The 26,076-nt window shown below is 29.6% G+C and overlaps 2 protein-coding genes across 2 annotated transcripts; both read left to right on the top strand.

The window, feature by feature from the left end:
• Positions 1–4,317: 4,317 nt before the first annotated feature.
• On the top strand, positions 4,318–19,370 carry LOC116772672 (guanine nucleotide-binding protein subunit gamma-e). Its single transcript, XM_032664936.2, has 4 exons — positions 4,318–4,374; positions 6,190–6,252; positions 10,810–10,932; positions 16,808–19,370. The coding sequence occupies exons 3-4, from the start codon at positions 10,820–10,822 to the stop codon at positions 16,911–16,913; spliced, it is 219 nt and encodes a 72-aa protein (XP_032520827.1). The 5' UTR covers positions 4,318–4,374; positions 6,190–6,252; positions 10,810–10,819; the 3' UTR covers positions 16,914–19,370.
• Positions 19,371–22,683: 3,313 nt separating this feature from the next.
• On the top strand, positions 22,684–23,994 carry LOC116776712 (uncharacterized). Its single transcript, XM_032669971.2, has 4 exons — positions 22,684–22,850; positions 22,942–23,152; positions 23,245–23,331; positions 23,406–23,994. Exons 1-4 carry the CDS (start codon positions 22,737–22,739, stop codon positions 23,615–23,617), a joined length of 624 nt encoding a protein of 207 aa, XP_032525862.2. The 5' UTR covers positions 22,684–22,736; the 3' UTR covers positions 23,618–23,994.
• The last annotated feature ends 2,082 nt before the right edge of the window (positions 23,995–26,076 follow it).

Raw genomic sequence — 26,076 nt, 5'->3', positions numbered from 1 at the left:
GTAATGTCGACGTCTATATACATATAATATAACTGTTTTTTTTTGTTGATTTACTATGAATATATATGAATATATTTCCTTACATATAGCAGTACAGACAGAAAGACCCAAAATCAGTAATAACAATGTATAAACATTTGGAGGGCGTGATATTTTGCTTATTTGCTAAATCTCCAAATGTTGTTAATTATATGACTTTCTTACAAATATATTGTGAGAATATTTTTCCACTCTTTTATATTAAACTTAATAAAGCCTTTAATCAGTTCATGATAAGGCTGTATGTAGAGCGCTAAGAGTTGTAGACTCTCCGTCAAACTGTCGTCCCAAGTTCAGTTTTAACAGACATTGATAAGAATCCTTTCCAACGCTGACTTAAACAGCACTAATTGAAGTTTATGAAAAATGACGTCAGAGAACGGGCGTTCGGTTTTAGCTTTATATACATATTGATGTTGATGGGAAAGTTTGATGAATGTTGCTATTATAAAAAAATAATTAAATTGCAGCCGTTCCGACTGTTTACAGGACTAAGCTTATAGGCCGTTTAGTATTTATTTTTTGTATGATGTAATTCTAATGTTTACTTCATATATTTTGGTCGTTTCCTTACTTTGTCATTTCCTATTCCACGTATAAAATACACGGTGAACACGTAAATAGTAAAACGAATACAAACAAACGGGTTTTAAAAGAATGGAAGAGTATAAAATTTTACTTTTGTTGGTCATAAATTCACAGGAGACCAAGAATATTGAATTACGTCCGTGCATGCTGAATATGGTAAAAATTCGCTTGAAACAGAGCACAGGCAATATTTTATAATACACGTAAAATTCAAAAGTTTGTATATATTTAAAGGCAAAAACCTTGTATTGTTAAATAATACACATTTACGTCGATTTTTAAACAAAAAACAAATGTCACGGTGATCGAATGTTTTTATTTTACCGGTGACTTAACTCGTGCCTTTGAATGTAGCCTTTATACTATTTCGTCACTGAAGCTACTTACACGAAATTGTATTCAAATGAGTTAAGTATATTTTGTAAGAGACAGGAATACATACACACAAATTTACATCGTCATAACTTAGAATTTCTACTTAATTATTTAGGGTGGTAATGAGATCTAAGACTTTCGCGAGTATTCATTTAAATGAAACTAATATTTTCGGATTGCTTTTATTTGATGTGTCATCTCGTCTGCCCACGATCATGGTTGCTGCAAAGTAACCGAAACTTCGGAAGTATGTAATTTTTATTAAAGTAATAAAATAACGCGTAGTAATACAAATATATTAGTTTTATTTATATGTAGGGCGGTGTTGTTAAACCTCTTTAATTTTTAAAACGTCCTGAAACAAATGAAACTAAGTTCAGGCTTTGTTGGTAGTTAGAAGTGCTGTTTCAAACTTGCAGGCGTCTGGTTCATTTGCATCCGCAACACCTGAACTTAAACTATTTCCAGCTGCTGCATACCTGCTGCTGGTGAATTCGAGTTTAGACTAACTTAGATGAACATTTATCACTCAAAGTATATTTTTTTATTTAAATTTCGGTTCATTAACTACATTAATAATAGAAAGAAAAAGTAAAACTTAGGCGAAGTAATTTAAAACTTTAAATAAGAACGGTTTTAATTTATATGGGGGAAATGTTTTTACTATTCATAATATAGTATTTGTAAAATTTATTTTTGATATAAATAAAGTCTACTTTCCGCTATTTGTCACTTTTTAAATATTACTTTTTATTCATATGAAAAAATAAAGAAAAAATATTTAAGACAATCACATATTACGTTAAAAGTTACATTAATTAATACCAAATCTTTTGTATTCGTAACAAACGTCTTGGTTGGAACTAATACGATCATCTTTATAAAGCGACTGGCCGGTTACCCCTCGAAGCCTCATTTCCATACAAAAACAATATGTTTCACAGGACAAGTAAGACGTACCATAAATAGGAACGAGTGCCATTATTGTATTGCGCCATTCTATTTACGACAGGGTTGCGATTGAACATTTTTTTATAATAATTTGATGTGCAGTTGGATATTTGCCTTTGGATATTTCTAATAATAAATCTAATATAATGTAGTTATATTAGATTAAAAAAAAAACTGTTTATGAAAATGTTTTTATGAGGATATTGACAGGCGTCGAATTATCTTCAACATAATATTTTTATTTTTTAATTTGTGTTAAGAGAGTCCATAGACCGTTGTCCATGAGCACTATACTTAATGAGAAAAAAATCTGGATTCTCAAATTGGACACAAAGGCAAACATAATTCAGACGCGCTTATAAGAACTAGTTACATAAGTTCCCAAACCACAGAATCCTCGTTCTATTCAAATTCATAAAAGGAATCAGCAAAAAATACACATTTAGACTGGAGTGAATGAATAGAGAGCATTCATCTTGAGAGCAAATTGGAACTAAGTCTCTAGAGTTTTGAAGGCAGGAGCTCAAACGTGGTCGATTACATACATGGAGCTTTTGGGAGCAATTTCGTCACTAAGGCCCGTCGCGAATTTTAAAAAGGATACCCAGATTTCTGCTAAAGTATTCAAATATTGTATTATATATGAAATGATATTGTTATTGTCCTTCTTACTTCTTAAATAAGGGTGTTAAGTGGTTCCGTTCCAATCTTTATTATAAGATTTGATGTGATTTATTTTAACTATAGTACTTGTACTGTCTGAATAGTGAAAATATTTTATATTTTCTGTATCATAAGTATCGTATTGCTTCGGAACAGCACAGCACTTTAATATCATTTACATTGGTAATTTAATTTAAACAACACTCATTTGGCATCCCTACACCGAACAATTGGCCTGACAATAATTGTTCAACTGCCAACACCGACAAGGGTACAATACAATAGAGACGACACTACATATAGAACCGTATCATATTCATGAGTATAGTATTCTGTTGAAATAGTTCAAAAATGTCGATTGCTAATTCCATACATTATCAGTTACAATTGTTCTTTTCATCAAAACTTTTTATTAGCGCGAATTTTTGTAGCATATATTTTGCTTTTGAAAGCCTTAAAAATAATAATCTAATTGAAAGTTCTAAATTTACCGTAATAGAAACTGTGTAAGAAGTGCATTAACTTAAGTGAAGTTAATCTTTTACAATCCTAAACTCTATATTTAGGCAGCGGATTGATCATAAAACTCGTCCGCGTGTATATAATACAAGTATGAAAAGCGACAGATGGCAGCACTGCTCATTATAATTGAATTACACCTGGAAATACAAACAACTCATGGCTGAATACAGCGCCATATCTATGCAGGTTTAAATATACAATTACACCTGCGACGGGACTACAGGAGTTATGTATTGCACCGCGATAGGGGATTGGAACTGTTTACATTGTGTTACGTTGCTTTATATTTTTTACTTGAGTACTTAAAGCTTGCTACATATTTACATTAACTTATATTAAAACCCATATAAAAATTCTAAATACATATATATATATATATATAGTTAATATTAATAGCCTTTATATTTCCAATAAACTAGAAATAAAGGTGAATGTATTAGGTGTGTTTTAAGTTTGACTCAATTGCAATATTACAAAGATACTTAAATAATGCAATGGAAACAGTCTGACGTTACTACTCATAGGTATTAAACGGTCAATATGCATCCAGTATGTGTGTGTGTGTACATGGATGACACCATGCAATAATATCAATTGTCTTTTATTTATTTTTATATTTTCTTGAATTTTTATAATTGTTCACTTACGAATAAACATTTATTTTTAAATTTATATATCGATTTAAGGGTTGTCATAATCGAGTTATGTTGGAATGTTACATTTTGATGGCGGGAATTAATCTTGGATTTGTGTAACGTGACGTCCTATTGTTCGTTGGGGAATATGATATAGCTTAATTTTCTATTGTTGTCCATATATAGGCTTTGTGACGGCTTGTTACTGGTTTGACATATGTATATCAAGACCTTAACTATTGTTTAATAATCAACCGTAGTTTAAATTATATCAACATCTGTAAACTTGATGTTGTACATCCTAGCCTATAGATACAATGAAAAACGTTTTATAAATGTAATCAATATTTAAAACACGAATACAGATTACGCAAACAACGCATTAACAATTAGAATAGCGTGAACAGATTTAATAGATTTCTAAATATCTTACGACTGTAAATTACGAATAAAGTTGAAAAAAAAAATTAACAGTATTGTTTGTCTAATGCATTATACATTCTTACTCAAATAGAGCATGGTAAGCGAAACCATACTAGTTTGTATTACAATACTAGTAGCACTCAAGATAGCCGGTTCGTTGACAGTGCCACGAAATACGGTAAAGGAATTATAATAAAAATACTATTCTGATATATTTGATTAGTAAAGCAGTTTTTATAAAATTTGAATTTGAATTTCGAACAGAATTTGTTCATTTAAAATTGTGTTAAATTCAGTGTCCGCAATATGTTTTTATATTTTTATGTTTTGTGTAAGTTATCGTAATAGGTGTGCCACTGCGAGGATAGCGGTAATAGAATTATACTTAATTTAATTAGTTTCATAGCCTGTGTTGGTTTAACGAGGATATTATTTCATATATCTTGTGGTCGGTTCGTTATGAGCAAAAAGGTTCCTATATGTTGAACCTTATTCGTGAATTATAAAACCTTTTTGATTTAAAAAAAAAAGTGTATTATGTAAAACCTCTGTGTAATATAAAATGAAAAATTAGAAATAATAAAAGTAAGCGTAACTTTTTAATAGAATTAATTGTGTGTGTTGTTTAATAAAGTTAATTAGAACGTCTCGTGGGAATCATTAATTCTACCATGAAACTATTTACGCCACCGTTATGTCACAATCTACTGTGAATTAAAAAATTCAAAATGTGTTTTAAAATTATTATATTAAGCATGAATTTTAAGTGACAGAAGCTATTCCGATGATATTTTGCCTCGAAGCTCAGGAAGTAGGAGCGGAAATTATATTTTTTTAAGTTTTTATTAAATCTTATAGAATTATTTTTTTTATTTTTCTATTTTCGCATTATTATTAAAAATGAGGTAGTTCTTTTTTGCTTCTTGAGTTTGTATATTTTTTATTAAATCATGTTATACCTAACAGAGCGAATTGGACTTTAATTAGTATCAAAACATTTAAAGTGTCGAGAAAAATTAATTTCCATCAGTAGGCATGATACGTAAACAACGTTAATTTTTTTTTTGAATTTTAAACATTTGTAATCACAAGATTCGCGAGATCAATTTTTAATGCAGACCTTACTTTATTACAACAAAATTTATAATTATTGCTGAATTAAATGAAAAGGTAAAACTTAATATAAAATATATTTCTCTCAGTTGATTTATTTAATAATTAATATATATATATATATATATATATAACTCTATCACAAGAATAATATATCTATGTATTTTAGTACTACATATCGGAAATTCTGGAAAAAGTATGGTAAAATACATATAATGTATAATCGATTAATCTCAATTTACTTATACAAAATGTAAGAGACATGAGATATTTTACCTATCTAGTCCATAAAAATATATTTTTAATAAAAGAGTTATTTTATTTATCTGGAAAGTTATTATGGTTTTCGTAACCGAAATCCGATTTATAGTCGGGCCTTAGCTTAATTAAGCAAATCGGTATTAATAGGTTTCCTTGAGTTAATCTCGTTAGTGGCTTAGGAAATTCTTATTTATCTACATGTTATTATTTACAACAAACATATAACTTAGAACATAAAATAACTTTTTCATAAAATTCGTTCTAAATAAACAATCATTAAATATTTTGTGTCCAAATGTTTTATTAAGATAATATAAAAATCATAATACTATTTGCATGATATTTATATTATGTAAACATAAAATAGAATTTTAATAACTCAATTATTTATTCATGATACGTGCCATAAAGAGAATTAACGTTTCATGATATGAACTTACTATTGTGTGTGTTCGAGCATTGAACGAAATGATAAATTATTTATTTAATCTCAATAAAACAGTGAGGTTATTTCGGCGTTGATGATTGTGATAGTTAATACGTAAGCAATGTAGTTATTTTGTATGGAATATATTTTTATTTTAAATAACTTTTATAATTATATAATTAATGTGATCAGTTCCAGATTGTCGCCATTCAACTAGAGGATCAAGTTTTAGGTGCTAATAGGAAGCAATAAAAGGTGAGAAAAAATATATATATTTTAAGAGCTGTTATTTTCTTTTTTGATTATTTTATTTGTCTTTCTGACATTCCAAAAATTACTAGCACTATTTCAAATAAAAAAACATTTCAAGAACACAATACACAATTCTAGGATAAAGTCCAGTATTCTTAAAGTATAACAACAGGCCATTATACTCGTTAAACCTAAAATAGCGTGATATAAACATAAAATTTCCTAAAACAGACATCGAATGCTTGTCCGGCTAACGTAATTGAAGTGCCTTAGTACTTTGAAAACTTGAGACAATTGGTTTATACGTACTCGTCTATGATAGTAGGTATAGTCTCTTTAGAATTTAGATCGTTAAAAATATATATAAAGTAACTTGTTGAGGATAGTGAAATCTATTTCGATATATTTTATTAGTGTAAAATTTTTAAGGTATGATAAATATTTATCTATTATATTAAAATTTTTACTTCAATTCGAACAGAACGAACATTATAAAAATGTGTTTTGTACGTGAATTGCTTTGTTGGATATAAAAAAATCACTTTATTTAAGTAGGCTTCGACAGATCAATTTTTAGACATCGCTTAGCTGGAAGGTAAATGACTAATGAATTGTCTTAATAATTGTAAGATAAACATTTATCTTTATAACTCGAGACTGACTAATATTCTGACAAAAAAATATTCTCTAACTTTATAATTATATTAAGAAAAATATTATAAAAAGTATATTTTTAATATAAAATAAGGACGAAAATCGTTTGTTACACGTAGCAATATAATATCAATTTAACTCATATCAGAAATTATTTCTAGAACTTTTACAAAATAATTATTTTATTAAAAATAATGAACGATAGAAAATCATAAAAGGTACTTAATATGGATTGAATTTTATGTAAATTTATGGACTTTTTTAATCTATTTTATTTGATGTATACTCAGGTTAATAACACAATGACTTTCGACCTCTGAAACACGGCGCTCACTTAAATAACGACGTCTGAGAATTTGTCATTCAATAGCTTTTCCATTAACATCTTGTTATGCTAAATATTAAGTTTTAAGTGATCAATTTTTGATACAATGTCTGAAAAATTATACACATATACACAATTGGTTCAGCTCCAACATACAGGTACATTAAAAAACTGAAAGAAAATATGTTTTTGACAAAATAATATTAAAAAGAACAATGTATTTTGGGAACCGGAAAAAATGCGAATTTTCTATACTAAAGCCGAGTCTGTTGTCAGTTTTGAACTAAATCAATATTTCACGCTTCTGCTATGGTGTCGTAAATTATTAAAATAGTTACACGGAATAAAATATTAAATGAAAACGAAAAATTCCATGTGCTGTGTTTATTTTCGTTATAATATTTTTATCCAACATAAGAAGCTAACTAAATATAAACAAATTATTTATGTAGTTCTGTTGAAATTGTTGATAGCTTTATATTAATTTATAAAGATAAGGTTGCATAATTGAGAATACAATTCTCACAGCCTAGTCGTTGTGCTCCGCAAAGCAGAACACGCTCTCATATCACGCTAGTGATTAATACGAGAACTAAGGCTTTATTAATTACGAATTGTATTGTAAATGAGAATTTCATTATTTATATGTATAGTCGGCAACGGCATCACACGATTTTAACCGACTACAAAAGAAAGAAAGTTCTTAAAATGGGTTTTGGTCATGTTTGCCTGAACGGTACATTTGTGTGGTTAATTTTTGATTATTTCTGTATATAATAGATGTTATTGTCAACTTTATATAAAGATTTTGTTATGATTTCATATTGAACAGCGAGAGAAACAAATCTTTTTGTTCACTACTACTCTGAAATATTGCGAAGCAATTTAATGTTACTTTTTATTTCTTTCAATAACATAGACGTTCCAAAGTTTAATACTGAATCAATTAAATGGTTCTTAATAAATTTACTATATATCGAAAGCTGAAACACTCATTGCAGAAGCAAAGCTGTATTTAAGTGTTCATGACTGAAGCATGAAAAATGTTTCTGGTTATAGCTGCAGATAAGCATCGTCTTCTACACAAAAGGCTAATACCAAGTTGGTAAAGTTCCTCTCTGAAATGGCAATGAGGGCAAAACTCAATTAGACACCCGACTACTGTATATAATAATTATGTCCAATTACAGTCGTTTTAAACACTTATTTAAGCTAGATTGCGCCAAATTAATGCTTGAGTGCTTCAATTTGGAACTCGAAGTCGCAATGAACTTGATACTTCGTAATTGCATTTGTTTCAATCGTTTAAATTATTCGTAAATAATTACAAAGAATTGCATGAAGGGGCTCGACTTACAACAATGTACATAAAACAGCTAGTTTTATCAAATAGAGAGGAACGAAATGGAATATGTTAGAGACCTATCAATTGCTCGAGTATTAGGTAACAAATGAGGTTAATCACTCTGCATTTCTACCATACTTATATTTTTTTATTTGTGCTTCAATAGAAATATGTATATTTTACTATTTATATGCTATTTATTTCACACATCAAAAATAAAATCACACAAACGAGCTCTTAATGAATGATCAAAACCGCGTGTTTAATCTAGTTTTCTACGTTACGGTAAACAGTGAACAAACATTAAATCAGACATACCATTTTACTATAAACGAGAGGTATTCTCATAGGTAAAGCATGCTTTGAAATGAGAGCATTTCTATTAAGCGTTTAATTGCCTATTATTACACAGCCGGAGTCTGGCTCATTCATTATTCATTTTAATAAATTAAATTTAATAGCTCGCATATTTTTCTTTCATATAATACAAATAACAGCGAAAAATCTAATAGGCTATATCAAAGAAACCTTTATATTATTATATTAATTAGTAAACATGAAACTTTTGAACATATTTTAAACGTAACAGTATTTTTGTTCAGTTGCTGTTGCTGTTTGTTTAGAACGAATATTCAGGTTAATGTAAAACTTATAAGTAGTTTAAAATCTATGATTCGTATTAAATAGTTCTGAATACATGGTTAGTATGATTTGCTTAAATAACAAAAAGTGTTTTGTTTTGCTACTTTTATTGAAATAATACTCACATTTCTTGTTATTAAGGTATTTCTTAAGGTATTATTAATATTCACTTCAATCCAGAATTATTGCGGTTTTCTTATAGAAATCGTAATTCAAAATACCATTTCTTAGTTTTTAAATTAACTTTAGTCGTCAGTTACTCTTTAGTCAGTGAGTGGTTTATAAAACTTAATGGTTTATATTATCGGTTACTATCCGAAAGCTAAATTGTTATTTAATTTAAGCCCTTTCTCAACAATTATCATTAAATTTTAACAACTTCTAGTCTTAAGAATAATATATTATGCAATTTTCAATACTATTATTAGGCTTTAATGAAGGAAACTTTTTTGCTGTTACGCATCATTGGCTTTACTATATTGCATTAGTATTATAACTGGTAAATAATATTTTTAGTTGTAATTCTATTTTCCTCTTAACATATTTTAAAGTGTTCTACAGAAGAGTTTTCGAGGGCCCAGATAATATCGCGTCTATAATAGATTACAGCGTCCAATCTCGGCAACGTACAGACAAACTTTACTTCTCTATATTAAAATCATTCTGAATAGACATGAATGCTATGACGTCATAGCTGTAATTAAACACAACCCTCGCGTAAATGTATGGAATGCTTTTAATCAATGACCCGGGGATACCAAACCTAATACTAAAATTATTATATTGCTAAATTCTTATTAAAAGTTATTCTAAATTTCAATATAAAAACTATGTACATATAAATTACTAAGCACGTGAAATCAGTTCACGTCTTTATCCCATTCGATGCATATTCAAAGTGCTGACACATTTGGATAATAACAGTGTATTATTTATTTGAAACGTTAAGCGAAAAGCACCTTTATTTTCATAGACTTAGTGGTTACATAGGCTTATTCGATTTTGACAGATGATCCTTTGCCTCCCGCATAAGAGATGAAGAATAATGGGATACAAAACAAGGGCGACTACCGGGCATTACGTCTAATTCATTAATTTTACACAGACATAACCAAGGGAAAGTAAACTTTAAGTGTGGCTCGGTTGAGTTGAATTTAAACTTTACAAATTATTAACTAAATTTGCGCAAAACGGCTCCGTGTGCGTGGAGGGGTTGTCATAGAAACTGTAACACCATGCGCGCGCAGAACACTCACTCACACACCCTTAAAATCTCCCCTTACAGGAGGAGCAAGATAGCCTACGTACAGTCGATAACAAAATAATAATCGAAATACACGTATATATGCTTAACAATTAATATATCCGTCTAAAATATATATTTCTCGGAACAATCAAGATTATATTTAACTAAAATTAATATAATCATCATATATGTTATCGTCTACGTATACCTATAAACACAAAGAAATGTATATGAAAGCTAAAAGTATAGACGGGTGAAACTTTTCTATTTAACAGTACATTTGGACGCTTACATAGACAAATAATACGTACACAGAAGTGACCTGTGTGTGTGTGTTTTATACCACAGATTCTGCGCGATGGATGCCAGTATTCTCGCAACCATGGACAAAGAGGCACTGAAAAAGCAGATCGAGAACATGAAGTACCAGGCCTCCATGGAACGCTGGCCGCTGTCGAAAAGCATTGCAGTGTGAGTAATTCATTACATATTTTATTTACGAAAAAAATATATATACTCGTGTAGTGACGTCATTAGCGTGCAGTGAAATAATTAGGCCGTCCAGCCGGGAGTGGTTGATAGTGAGTGCAGGCGATATTAGTGCTTTCTGTTATGTACTTGAGGTACACATTCCCATGGAATCATATTAAGTGAGACGTTCGAAACGCTATCGGTAATCGGACATCGAGATTTTGAGCGGTCGTTTCGATTCAGAGGTATTCTGTGTTTACATGTTTGATTTTCCGTCTCCTGTAACTGGAGCGCTGTCTAAAACTTTATACATCACACATGTTATTGATGATAACGTATAATAAATTCACAAAGTTAAAGCTTCTATATCAAACATCACATAGACCTACAAACATTTAAGAGATGACTGAAAGGAGATATTATCTGCTTATATTAATGGAACACTTGATGTACAACTCTGCAATCATTCTTGTGATATTCTAGTACACTTCACAACGACGTTTCATTTACAGAATGCTACATTTCAGATCGTCATTAAAAAAAGTCGTCTACAATATTACTAAATCGATTATTTGCGTTGAATTATTCTTCTAAAATTATTATACTACTGAAATAAAATAGAATAAAGAAATTAATTATCTTTTGTTGTTTTTTCCTTTGACATTATTTTTGTTCACTAAATGCAATTTTTATGTTACGTAAGAGATACATTGTTTTTCTGTTATAATACATGAAACAAATAATATGTAGTTTTAAAATAATAGTATTTATTTTTGAGCAATTTCCAATTTCACGCTACTTTCGCCCGCATCTGCGTACACGTGGTGATCTGGTCCACAAAGAACTGATTTAGTATTCCGTATATTACATACTTGGCTAAGTTTTTGTGTCTATCTTGAACCTACCAACAGATTAATCACGATATAACCACTCGATATAACCACTATAACATACCTCGTGTACGTTTAATAAATGCATGTATCTAATGTGCAGAAATTATTTTGTCATATTCTCATTTAGTTAAGTCACATCTTATTTTATTAATTTAAAACATTTCAGACACGTGTTTATAAATTTCATATAACTTATCTTAGTAATTAAATGATTTGATATGGAAAATGATTGCAATTGTCTAAAAGGTTCGACAGCAATGTCTAATAACAATATATTGGTATGTATATCCATAAAATCATTAAGTCATTTACAACTTAGGGATACATAATTAAAAAAACAAGTTAGCTTCAAGCGAATAAAGTAGCTTCAAGCAAAAAGAAATGTTTCACTAACTTATACGACCCCAGTTCAAACCTAACCCTTAATTCATTGTAAAGTGTGTAATAAAACCATCCCCTTGTTTGGGGCTACGAGTTTTAACTCAAGGTTTTTTTTTTCCAAATCACGAAATAGTAGCAATGAGCAAACCAGGACTTTCTTCATCGAAAGAATATATTTTTTTGTTTTTCTATATATTTATTAATATTCTTTCGAATTATTTATGTTAACCATAATTGTATACCGCGCGTGATCAATAAAACATGTAAAGAATGAATAACCTGTCAGATACCGGAAGGATAAATGTTAATTATGTTTATACGAACATTAATATAATATTATTGTCCTGTTTAATGTTCATAATAATAAACATTTTACGTCATTACTTGATAATATCTATGAGATTTTAATTTTTTGTTGGAAATCAATTTATTTGAATATTTCTTATACGCAACATAGCGAGTGAGTCAGGTATAAAATGAAATACGCGATGAATTTGGTAATAAAAAAAATTAAAGATGAACTAAGAGCTTTTTTTTATTAACTTTACCTATCAGACTCAAAACCACAACCATAAAAAAACGTGTAACAGATAAAGTCAAACTATAAGTGTATGACATCACTAAAAATAGATCGAGTCACGCCATTAATACTTTATCCCTTTCATAGTTATTACCAGCATCACGTACCAGAAAAGGACGAAATATAGCTAACAAGAAGCTATTAATATATTAATAGAGGTTAATTTGGGTTGACCTTAAACCCTAAGACAATAAATTGAACTAAGAGACCCTAAATTACAATTCGGAAGTGGGTCGTGACCCGAAGCTGTCACGTTAAATAAATGGAAAAAGTTAGTTTACTTATTTGGGATTGGGTTACAAAAACACTTATTCAAATGGAACAATAAAAGGTTCTTATTTCTTTTTGATATTTGAAAAGCGCGTTATAACATACTGTAGCTCCTCAAAAGGTTTTTCTTGTCCTCTAGGTCTACGTTGTATGTGATACTTTTTTTTGTCCTTAAACTAATCTCTGTTTCTTAGAGCGTCGCTTAACCATTCGGCTGGATTTAATTTATGAAACGGCTGACCGATGATTTTAATCGGTTCTGTGCTTTATTTGATATAAACTTATGTAATTCTATTTCGGTTTGCCGGTACCTGATCGTGGAAGAAAACTTTTTAATGTTGGTTCTTAATATTAAAATAATCGTCACCAACTGTGATAATTACAATTAATGAAAGACAATTGTAATAGTTCTAACAATTCCTTTTTGTATTAGAACAATGGCATTTTAGGAGGATTCACGTGGACTTAACCTAGTTCCAACCGCTTGTTAGAAGTTCAACACGTCAGGGCGTCCCTATCAAGGGATTAGAATGGGTAGAGGTAGATCCCTTAGACTTCCCCGAGTATAGAGTAGGGTTTTTGATTAAAATTGTAAATTTCTCTTTAATTTTTTTTCTTTATACGATTCTGTATTAAGAAAAGATATCTTCTATATAAACTCCCTGAATTTTTTGCCATATACTTAGGATCGACACAGTATGTACTTATCTTCGATGTTCCTCTTTCAATAATCTTACCTAAATTCATAGCTCTCTTATAAATTTCTCACAAAACCTATTCATCATTTCTCGACCTTCCTCTACGCTTGTATCTACATTCACCCCTTGACTTCTTTCGTCGTGTGCCTTTCATCCCTTTCAAATAACATGCCCAAACCACGCTTACCTATTGCTCCTTAATTTTCATGTCAATCGTGAAACTTTCAACCTCCTCTTAAATGTGTTCTTGATACTATTAGTTCTTGTCAACCTACAGATTAGTGTCTCGACCAAATGCAATCTTAAAAAGAAATTGTACCTTCAAACTTATTTTTTGCATAATTAAAATATACCGTTATGCTTACCTATATTTTAATATTGATCGAATAATTTTTAACCTAAAATTATTTCTTAAACAGTACACTATATAACATTCAATGCTAAGTTTACTGTCGCACAATAAAAAAAAATCAGAGAGCAAGACGGTTATGCAAGTAAAATATTCTACACAACTAGCCAAAATATTAAAAAAAAACATTACGAAATAAGGTCATAGAAACGAAAATAATAAGACTCCCTGTCATCTTTATGTCGGTTTAAAAGATAAAAAGCTATGTAAATTGTAAGCGTAATTTCAATTACAAATAACCGAACTCAATTTAGTATCAAAAGCCAAAGTAAACAGATCAAGTCGGTGACGTTATTGAATTTCGGGGAGCCAATCACTTCGTGCGTACTAAACCCGGCTCGTACATGGCAGCCATCCATATATTGGCTATAAAAATACGACTAAATTATAATTATTTCCTAATAATATATAACAATCATATTTTTTTTGTTACTATATTTTATTAAAAAAATTAAAGCCATCAATTGCACAAACGTAATAGAGATTAAGGTAATCATTTACCTAAGCTAACCTCTTCGGAGAGCGATTGTAAAAATTTGCTTAAATTCATTAATGAAGGAATGAATTCTTGTTTAAGACAAAGTCTCGTTGAAATATAACATACGAGTATAAACAAAACAGTTGAAGATAAATGTTTTTACTTTAGGATGGTTTTTGCTAAATACTCAACCAATTTTAATAAAAAATTTCTTTGGCAATTGCTTGTTGTTTAATAACCACATTCTTTATCCTTGTCAATAATTTCATTAGTTTTATAAATTGAAAAGAATAAAAAATAACAAGGTTATTTAAGAGACGTTTCTTTGTTATAAAACATAAAACATACCTTTTACGATGTGGTTTTAAAACTGTTCATCAAAGTAACAGAATAATATTTTATTTATTTGTATGATGAAAATACATAACAACTTTAATACGCTTCGTGAAAAAGGGTTTAATTTAAATGCTACCCGGATGAATATAAAATTTTGGGTTTAAATAGTTTTATAAAAATATCATTAGAAAGACAAACCGATCAGTCCAGATATATTTATTTTTATGTTCAAATTAACAAATAATAGCCGTATTTACTGTTGACGATGCCACACCTGTGTACACAGATCTCTTCTGATCTCAGCTGGCGTTAAAATCATCTTCCCTTTACTAAGACAAAAATGTCCATCAATGAAAATAATGATAATAAAAAAAATCCCTTTCATAGAAATCAAAAATTACTAAATATTAAGAATATAACTAACATTACATTATAATCCATTTGTATAAAACAGTTATTTATAAAAATCACAACAATAACATTCTTCATTGATGTGGTTCAATAGCTCTGGTTATTTACCTCCGATATGCCGATAATATTTTCAAAGCTTTCGATTATTAATACCATTACTGCTATATCCTTAATATCATTTTTATCGCACACGAACATAAACGTACTCGCAACACTCAATACACTCAGCCGGTCCGACGAAATTGGATTAGAAAACTAATTTAACAAATGGCACGGAGATGTTTTGTTTTAAACGCCGATTACCTACAATGAATACTTCATGACTCCACTTGGAAATATCCTCATGAATTGTATAGTTTTAGTGTTTCATTAATTAGCTGTAATATAGTGGATTTACTCGCGTAAATGATAAAGAACTTTTTTATATTTATATAACATAAAAATACATTATAAATCAAATACAATACATCCATTTAATCAATACCAATAATTTTGGTAGTAACTACACATTTAGCTTTCCACTAATTCAACACGAGGCTCTAATACACTATGTATTTCTTTGGATATTTAAGGTTATTACACTTTCAAATACTAAAAATATAACTACAGGAAGTTTGTCATTGTTGAAACAACGTATTTAAAGATTGACGCAAAAAGTTATTTATAGTTATTATTTATTTAAACTTCACATCTATCAATAAATCTGACTCTCAGAATACATCTCAATGGGTGACTTGACTTAAAAATTAACAGAAAATATGCGACAATTTTCCCTCAAGCTGAGATCACATCTCGATTATCAAATGTAGTGAATTAGAAAAGGTCCCCTCAATAACAGACTCAAAGCTACTCTAACATATTGATTCAATAATTTTAGAAAGCATCGTCCATAGCCCCTTGAAAGCAGTTGTAGTACAATACTAGTACTACCAAATGCTCCGATGAAATATTGGGGGTCATATCAATAAACGAATTGGTATACCATGCAGTCTTCCTAAGATAAAAATATTATAAGTCGTAGATAAAACTAAATTAATACTTCTGAGCTTTTTTGGATGGAACGAAATTTTCATCTATGATATTTTTTTCATTTTTTTTTTTTGCATCATCGCAAATGGCAAGGAAATTTTTATAATAATTCACCTATATATATAAGTCAATGTGTATTAATATTCTCTCAAAATTAGTTTGACCTTATGTATAGCCTATACCTATACATTATTTTCTTTCCAAACTTTATTTACTGCTCTGCGTACAATATTATCATTGTGACATATTTCTTCATTCCAGCCACACACAACTCAATCTCTTGCAGATGTGCACGTGATATAAACCGTACGATATTTCGTTACACGAGTATAACGTAATATCTTAGTTGATTTCTTTTGTACGTGCTATGAAAAAATATTTTTGTTACAGGATGCGGGAGTACGTAGAGGAAAATGAAAAGAACGATCCTCTCATACATGCCCCCGACAAGAAAAACAATCCATGGGCCGAGAAAGGGAAATGCATCATCATGTAAACTAAGCAAACAAAAACAAGAATATCAGCAAAATTGTAAATGACACCGTTTTGGCAACATCACTATTGGTCTGGTCTTTCGAGGCTGTTATCGGGTTATTGAAAATTGCAACTGCCAGACAATATATGACTAAGATCTGACGCTGTACTAGCCATGGAAATTCGTTCACCAATACATTGTACGGTTTTTGTTCCCCAAAATCTAGTCCTCGTATTAATTCAACATATGACTGCGCGACGCAAGTATGTACTTATGAATGTTTTGTTGAAATAAAAATGGTTGTAAATACGTTAAATTTTGTATTTCTAGTAAAGTAACGTTCGGTCGATTCTATCCGTAGAGAATAAACGAAGAAACACTAAATGTTGGAAGATTAAAAAGGAAATGTTAATTTAATTACCGACGTATTTTACATTTGATTGATGATGATTTTATTTTGTTAAATGATAATTCCTTGGTGATGTTTCAAGAGAATATTATTTATCGAATGAATCCGAGTGTTTCCATGCGAAACAAAGCAACTTCCTCTTAGATATTTGCGTGGATCCACTCCGGATTCTAAGTTGATTTATATGATACGACTTGACGCGTTTTGTTTTCGTTCTCCTCGGTTGACGATCTCCCACTTTGTCATCGCATTAGTCTATAAAATGCAATTAAACTTAAAGATCCATTGAGCTCGTGAATCTTTAGGTTTGAATATACATTATTAAATAATGATAATTAAAATATAGGGTAAAGCACATCACAACTTAACATCTATTTGCTGGATCACAGAAATGAGGTTAAAAGTTCAGGAATATGTATTAAGTAATGGCAATAAATGATAATTAGGCGTGTTAAATGACGAAATATTAAATGTAGATGAATGAAATTTAATGTTAAGGTAATTTTCAGAAATGAAACATAATCTCGTTTGAAACAATTTAAATTGTAAGTTTATTTAAGACAATTTTTTATGTATGGTACATTCCGCGGTGCCATCGTCTCGTTATGCTTCTATATAATATTAGATTATCTTCGCTCTTTCATTCAACACGTACGTGATTGTTTGATCCTTATCGACGTTACGTAGATATTTTTATAACATTCATTTGTTACCTATAATTTAGTTAAAATTCCACCTTTCGCTCTATGAAACTAGATAAATAAATCTATTGACTACTATTTTAAACCTAGCACTTGATTAGCTTAGTATTAATTCTAAATTAAATTGATACTTTATCTATCACGAAAAATTAATCACTAATGCGGATATCGTAGTTTCAAAAATAAAATTCTTCTAAATTATATCTAAGTTTGGATATGAATTGCTATCAGAACTAGTTGTCGGATTGAATCGTAGCAGAATGGAGTCTGGTAGCAACAGCATCCTAAGTAGCGCTGTAATCTAACATTCCATTAAAAGGGATCACTTACGATCCCTACTTTGATAAATAGGAAATTTAAACTTACGCACTGTAGGTAATTATGTATTAAATTAAAATCTAATCCCAAAAAAAAAAAATTAAACTTAAATATAAAACTACCTTCCTTCTTACCATATCTAGACACGATCTATGAAAAATCATTCTGGCTGTGAGTATTTTTCTTCTTCTCCATTACTTTAGAAGCTTCTCCATTTCTTTAGGAATTTATCATCGTCGTTAATAAAAAAATATTTGCTAATACCGACAATAAAGTACGCGAGAATGTAGCCCCTATCACATCGTCGCCCATACGTAGACATCTATTTTAATAGTTTGAAGCAACCCTTTCATATTTATAACCTTTCGCTTACATATTCCATTTCAGACGTTGAGTTTCACATTGTAACTGTCCTTTTAGTAAAAAAAAAATAGTCTTAAAACTAGAATCTTAGCGAGTAATAAGTAGTATTAGATATAAATTAAAAGCAAAAAAGTCAAAGTTGTTTGTTAACTTATACTATAAAAGTCGCAATTCAGAGAATTAGCCGTAGTTATAAAGTGAAAAAGTAATGAGTTTATTTAAAAAATCTAGTAAATAAATTAAGGGATCTCATGCGAGAATGTGTGGCGAGTGACAAAGTGATGAGTTTCCTTTTATTATCTGTTGAATCAAAACCAAGGAGTTCCGTTACGTAATGTTTTGTTTTTAATGTATTTTAATTTATATTTATTTCTGTTAATCCTGACCTAAACCAAAGATTTTTTTCGCATTTCCTTGGACTCATGTCCTTCCTTATTGTAAGGCGAATATTAAAAAATCATTGTTGGCAATCGATTCTAATTGATGTGATATCATGATTATTTAATATTCGTCAAATATTTTAGCTAATAATTAACTTAATCGGTACTTTTTAACGGATTTTTCCAGAAATCTAATAACTAGATAAGATGATATTGGAAATGATTTTTTTAGAATCAATAGGCTAAGATATTATATGTTATTATTAATATGTAATCAGTAATCACTGAAATAAATTAAAAACCTTTATTTCTGTGTTTTAATTTCCTCTACATAGTTTTTTATTCCATATAAACCTTTTTTAACTGCAACTCTCAATAAAGAACCGTTAGTTAGCTAATTACAATTGTCTAGATAAAGGAGAAAGAAATTGTCTGACTGTTAATAGTTCGTGGAAAGTCTCAACTGTGCCAAATTTTAAACAATTAACAAATTAGAATACACAACCTTAGTTTGAGGCATATTTGTTTATATACAAATCATACTTTCAGAATTGAATAATCATAGCCTCTGACAAAGTCAGACATTGTAGGCCGACGAGGTATTCGTGGGACGTGTCCACGAGTTCAATCAAGGTTCTTACAACTTGCTAGCCTATCAATATCCCCAGTCGAAGCTCAAATTTCCATTAAATAAAATACATTAGGCCCGAAATAATGTTATTCTTCTTAAATGTAACGAAATAAAATATCTCAAGCAAAATATTCATCGTTATATTGAGACATACAATCAAAAATTTAAAAGCCATTCGGATCATAATTTAAACCGCTAAAATATATACGGTTCTTATATTATATATACCGATACATATTTATAAAGGTTTTTACAAAGGAGTTCTCCTCACTTTATGCTCGAACAAAACTAAGAAATTCAAATATTCGTTTCAGTTGAATTTAAAACTTATTCCATTTATATTAGATTCAATGTCTGTTTGTTCTGGATGTCTAATTACAAATCTCATTTTTCTTTTTCATAGTCTACAGAGTACCGATTGATTGGAGATCCAATAATAATAAAAATAATAATAATAATATTATTGTAAGGTATTTTTATATATTGTTATATAAAGTTAGAGACTAAGTAATTTATTGAACTTAAGAAATTTGACATTACCTATTTCTGACGACTTTGGTTGAAGGTTCTACAAAATATTAATGTTTTATCGTAAATGCAATCCCAAAGCATGTAAAAGATTTGTTTCGACAAAAAGTGAATTTGCTTTTTTTGCTTAAATGCGAGTAACGTGATTTTTTTTTTAATATAAAAAAATAATTCATAATACATATATACTATTATATATATAATACTATTTTCAGGTTCATGCTCTCAAACTATTTTTGTATGTTTTTATATGAGAATAGTATATTACTGTTTTTAGAGTTCCGTAAATCATTTGAAGAATCCCTTAAGCCTATATTCCACCGGCGTGAGGTAGTTTTGGCCGCTTTTAACCAGTTCTCCCTATAAAGATACGAAGCTTTAATTCAGTTTTATGATATTCCACAGCTTTCTAGAGTACTATTCGTGTTATTAGGATTTTTCTAGGTCTACGTAAGCCCTGGGAGTTCTTTTTATTTACCTCAGAAAATATCACCTTTTTACGTAATTCTTATTTTGAGAGAGTTATAATAAATTATAAAAGTAATAATTGCTTGTAATACTCAATTAACGTAATGATTTTAATGTTATTAAGCATATATGTCATTTTGCTTATACATTTTCAACAGGCGCCTAATCAATATACGTTTTCAGACTTTCAATATACAAAGAATAGTAGAGTTGATTTTTGCTTGAAGGCCCTTAGTATATTGTATCTGCCGAGGATAAAGCAGAATAGTTGGCATCTCCCCAAAAGCTTGTTCGCAGAGTCAATACAGCGCATGGACTTGTACTTGCTGATAGCGAAATCCCAATACAATACCGGCAATGAGATCCACCATTTTGCAAATCTTAAAATTTTAATTGAGCTTGCTTCAAATATACTTTTTCATCAAGATAAAGCAGCCGTAATCTTTAAGTATAATGATACCATCAAAGATAATGTAGATGACATCATTTACTTGTAACGTAAATTGACTTTCTGTGTAGATAATCACGATATGAGACACATAACAAATAATGATTACTTTCTCTCTACACATTTATTTTACTCTATAATTGTGGTTAAAGAACGTATTGACACTTACATATTGTCAAAAATTAAAACGCTAAATAAACATTTAGTGTTTTAATTTCATATTAGCCTTCAAGGAGTAAACAAAGCAATGCAACATTATAAAACAAAGTTGCATAGATATTTAAGAATCGTAAATTTTTATCGGAAAATTATTCTATGCCCAAAGAAGTTTCTAATGCTTCCAAACTTAATCTGTTAACAAATTGCTAAAAGAAACTTTGATCCAACTCCGATAAACAAAAGGCATCGTCTGAGTTACTTTTAGTTTAAGCAGCCCTTCATTATGACTTAATTTTCTTATTTCAATTCACTCGACCTATTAAAACTTAGGTAAAAGTTTCTTTAGGAAATAACAAGGGATCCGGTAATTAATGATTCTTATAAATATTTTATTGATTCCATTACTGCTAAAAAGGACTAGTTATAAACGAATATGGGGACTGTAGCCATGTGTTTGTAAAGCACTATACCGTAATCCAAGCAACCATTTAATCACGATTGGTGTTATCTACAACCACTAAGATAACCGTCACGTGACTCAATGCTTAGTAATAATTATGTTTATATTTCACAACAATTTTAATTACAATAAACCATCAAATAACTCAACCAATGAACCAATTATTTATCAATGAAACGTATGAAAACGAGAGTTGGTTTAATTTGTTACTGATATAAATTCTCTTGTGTAAGATTTTCATACGGGTCAAATTTCTAAGCATACATGTTTGTCTTCACTGTTATGTGATTATTTCTACCAGATACAAATCATTATTGTTAGTATTTTAAAATAAAATAAATAGTTTTAAGCCTAGTTTATTAATTGTTCTTTTTTCATTCGTAGAAGAAACTTAACAGTCTTATATGCATTTTTAAGACGAATAAAATGTTTTTGAACACGTTATTCAAAAAATAATTGGATAAAATCGCTGTGAGCCCTTCTGTTCACTGTGATTGAGTCATAGCATAAGATATCTAAGCAGGATAATTAAATACTTCCCCGCACAATTATCTTTATAGATTTAAATAAATATATATCAAGATATGAATTAAAATAGGCCAAATAAGGCCACAGCCTTACGCACTACTGAAGAATATGATAGATAGAATAGATGCAAAGGAAAATAATTAATTCATTAACAATATAGTTATTTATTAGCTAATAATCTTCCAAAAAATTTGTAAGCTTTCTGTTATTATAAGTTAACTATAATATACGCAATATTAAAGCATTTTATATTTTAAATTATTGATTAAACCTAATAAAGGAAAACACGAGTCCTAACAATTTTATCAGTAACGGGTACGGGAGGTTTCATTAGTTGGACGACACTTTAAAATTGATAACGAGGTAAGCGATTATACATAAAGATTATACGGGACTTCATCACGTCAGTTGTATTCGGACATTGGTTAGTGTCGTGTTTAAAACATACAAAATGTATGCAAAGATAGTATTCCTCGCTGTGGTTGCGGCCGCTCAGGCTCAATTGACAAATAACGGTTCATGTAACTTTGAAAGTCTCCAAATAGAAATATCCGCGGGAACGTCGGTTAGTATAAACAGTAACGCTGTTTACTTTTAATATAGCATATAAATTGTCGTTTTATAATTGCATTATTTTAAACCTTTCCCTCCTTAAGTTTCAGCCGCGCAAAATGTATGAAATATCTAGGATAAGTAACAATTGGCAGTCCGGACAATGTGCATCATGGGAGTTAAAGAATATCACAAATTCTTCTTTACCAACTGTGCACATGACAGAAGTAGTTAATCGCAAACTGGTTGAAAGAAATGCAACCGTACTGGGTACTTCGATTGGAAACACACCAGTCGCATCTTTAGACTTTAATGGTAAATTAACAGATTGTTAAGACTTAGTTAGTTATTTTAATTAATTAGTAATTATCAACTCCACTCCTTTTATTATCGCGTCCATGTTACAGATTTTTCCAGCAATTTCACTATTCTCGGATTGACCGATGAGTTTTTAATATTGTACGCGTGCTCAGATCATGGAGAAACCAAAAAGGGTAAGTGAACGACATCCACATGTTTTTATTCATTATAATTTAAGATATTAGATTTAAATGAGTTCTCGTTTTAGAATACATCTGGCGGTTAAGCAATAACACGGTTCTATCGGAATCTGCAATTGTTGAAAGCAATAAAATTCTGAATAATAACAATTTTGGTAACTTAACTTGGAATACAATTTCTCACACGAGCGAGTCATGTCAGACTGGTGGGGCTGTCAGTTTAAAAGTATCGTCCTTCATTGTTTTGCTCGTGGGATTAGCTCTTTCTAAGGTATTTTGATGGCAAATATTAAGTATATTTGGAAAAAAATTGCCAATTTTTATACCTTTATTTGCATGCCATTTAGAACATTATTACATTATATACTATTATTTACAAAAGTATGTATGTATACTGATAAATATATATAAATTTAAAAAATAAGTATGTATATAAATATTAAGTGAAAAGTATTTATGGACGATCATTTCTAACAATATAAAATGTATGCCTTTAATATAAAAAATAAAAATCAAAAGGAAGACTCTGGAAAAGTATTCAAATTTAGCAAAAGCATTTCAGTGTTATTAAAGAAAATGTGATATAGAGACTTTAATAATTGTACTGTTATATATACATTTCATTATAAATTATTAAAATTTAATAATATAAAAATATTTTTATCGTGTTTCATTTCAGCACAGGGAGAGTATGAAGTTAGTTTGTGAGTGGTTTTCTATTGTAGATTTTCAAGTATCGATAGCAAGGCTGACAGCACTCTTACATACACAACAAAACACTTGAACATAATAAATATTCTTATCGACCCTCCTGTGTTATGAGATTACATGCAATGTAATCGATTGCAATCCGCATATTATGAAAGCCTCTGTTTAAATAGTTATGACTATACAGTTTACTATACACAATACATAAAAACTCTCGCTTAGAAATTTTGTCAAAACCTGTTCTTGATGAGGTGACTATGTGGTGATATTTTAAGAAAATAAGTTATTAGAGGCACGTAGTAATTTTTATAGAAAAAAGAATTTGCTGGTAATCTACTGGTTACATTCGAGAATAAAGTTCAAAATTCAAAAGCCTCCCATTAAAATTAATCTACTTCGTCTGTTCTCGATTGAAACCCTAAGGACAATACACGGAGTAACTGGTGAATTAAAATATTTTTATGAACACCATTTTTATGAATGATACCTTGATCGCAGTATTAATATTATAAATTTTTATTGTTAAATAAAATTATTTAAGACGTGCAATATAGTTCTCATAGTAAGTCATTAAATCCGAAGTTCTATTCTTCATATCTGCGTAACTTTTGACAGTGTGACTGTATTTTTTTGCTAACACCACTCTATGAAAATCGTTGAATAACAACAAACGCGACACAGTTTCTATCAAACTAGTTTCCACTAAGTTTGCTATTGTTTTATAACGGTACAGCTAACAATTGAAACCATCAATTTTAAACTGCGTGTACTCGTATATATCACGCATTGATCAGTTTACTTCATATAACATATTATTGTGCTATTTGAACAATTCAACTTTGACCATAATTTATGTACGCTGTTGGATCCTCGTAAACTTAACTCCCCGTTGAATATTATAGTTTATAACAGCTACGAGTGTACACATATAAATTATGACTCAAACTTTATCACCTAGCCTTTGACAATATTAAAAATGTATAAATAAATAAGTGGCTCGATGGAAATTTTTATTAAAGACACGAACATAATGATGACGATATTAAGCTCAACAAAATAAACATAGATATGAATAAATTTTTAAAGAAGTAATCAAAATTTCCCTATCAAAAAGGATTAAAAAATTGCTGACAACACTAAAGTGTAGTTCCACGAAGTGCCGCGTATCAGGAACCTCAAAAGAATACTGCTGATGTTTCTCCACCGACCTCCAACCGAAGGTCGGTCATATTTCTTATCAGTGCCATAAATTACCCCTTAGCTTGGGCACACCTTTTATTTTATTCCTTTTTTCTATTAAATTGTTTGCTCACGTTCAACGCGTTAGGGAAGATATTCAAAATCAGATCGATGCCTTATAATTTAGTGTCTCATATTTTGTATATAAAAAGCTATTAATATCAACTATTAAAAAAAACTCAAAAATAATGTATGTAAAGTATAAGTTACCCAAAAAGTAATCATATATTTTGTTTAGAAGAGGTCGAACATTTGTAGGAGAACTTTTTCTAAACACGCTTATTTTCTCAAAAGGGCTCTTCGTTCACTCCTTTCACGTTTTGTAATTGTGAACTGTGTTCTAACGATCAATAAAATATTAAGTTATTAAGAATCAAATCCTTTTGTTCATTATATCTACGAATATAAAAATATGTTATATTTTAGCTTTATGCATTTTATTTATTAAGTGTAAATATAATAATGTAATGTCTGAAAAAATCATTTAAATTTTTTCATTATGAATATTCGGTAACAGTATCTAAACTTGAAATAAGTTAATTGTGTGAAAAAATATTGGTAAAGAATTATCCGTTTACAGTAATATAATTAGATTCGGTGATTATTTTTTTTCGGGTATATCTGTATTATTTTGAAACAAAAGCATACTGTGAAGTTGGCAGAAAAATATAGTTTCCATCCAACTAATTAACAGGTAAATCTTCGATAAAAATTTACATGAAACTCCGTGTTTCATTGAATAACTGTGAGACCCGAATAAAAGTCTTTTAATTAAATGTGGAATGTGATTCA

The sequence above is a fragment of the Danaus plexippus genome, chromosome 8 (assembly GCF_018135715.1).
Source record: "Danaus plexippus chromosome 8, MEX_DaPlex, whole genome shotgun sequence".
Taxonomy (NCBI): domain Eukaryota; kingdom Metazoa; phylum Arthropoda; class Insecta; order Lepidoptera; family Nymphalidae; genus Danaus; species Danaus plexippus.
This window is presented reverse-complemented; position numbering and strand designations above follow the sequence as displayed.

Coding starts and splice junctions, on each gene's coding strand:
- LOC116772672 (XM_032664936.2), top strand. CDS start 10,820: ATGGATGCCAGTATTCTCGCAACCATGGACAAAGAGGCACTGAAAAAG. Junction 10,933..16,807: donor CTGTCGAAAAGCATTGCAGT/GTGAGTAATTCA, acceptor TTTTTGTTACAG/GATGCGGGAGTACGTAGAGG.
- LOC116776712 (XM_032669971.2), top strand. CDS start 22,737: ATGTATGCAAAGATAGTATTCCTCGCTGTGGTTGCGGCCGCTCAGGCT. Junction 23,153..23,244: donor CGCATCTTTAGACTTTAATG/GTAAATTAACAG, acceptor TCCATGTTACAG/ATTTTTCCAGCAATTTCACT. Junction 23,332..23,405: donor TCATGGAGAAACCAAAAAGG/GTAAGTGAACGA, acceptor TTCTCGTTTTAG/AATACATCTGGCGGTTAAGC.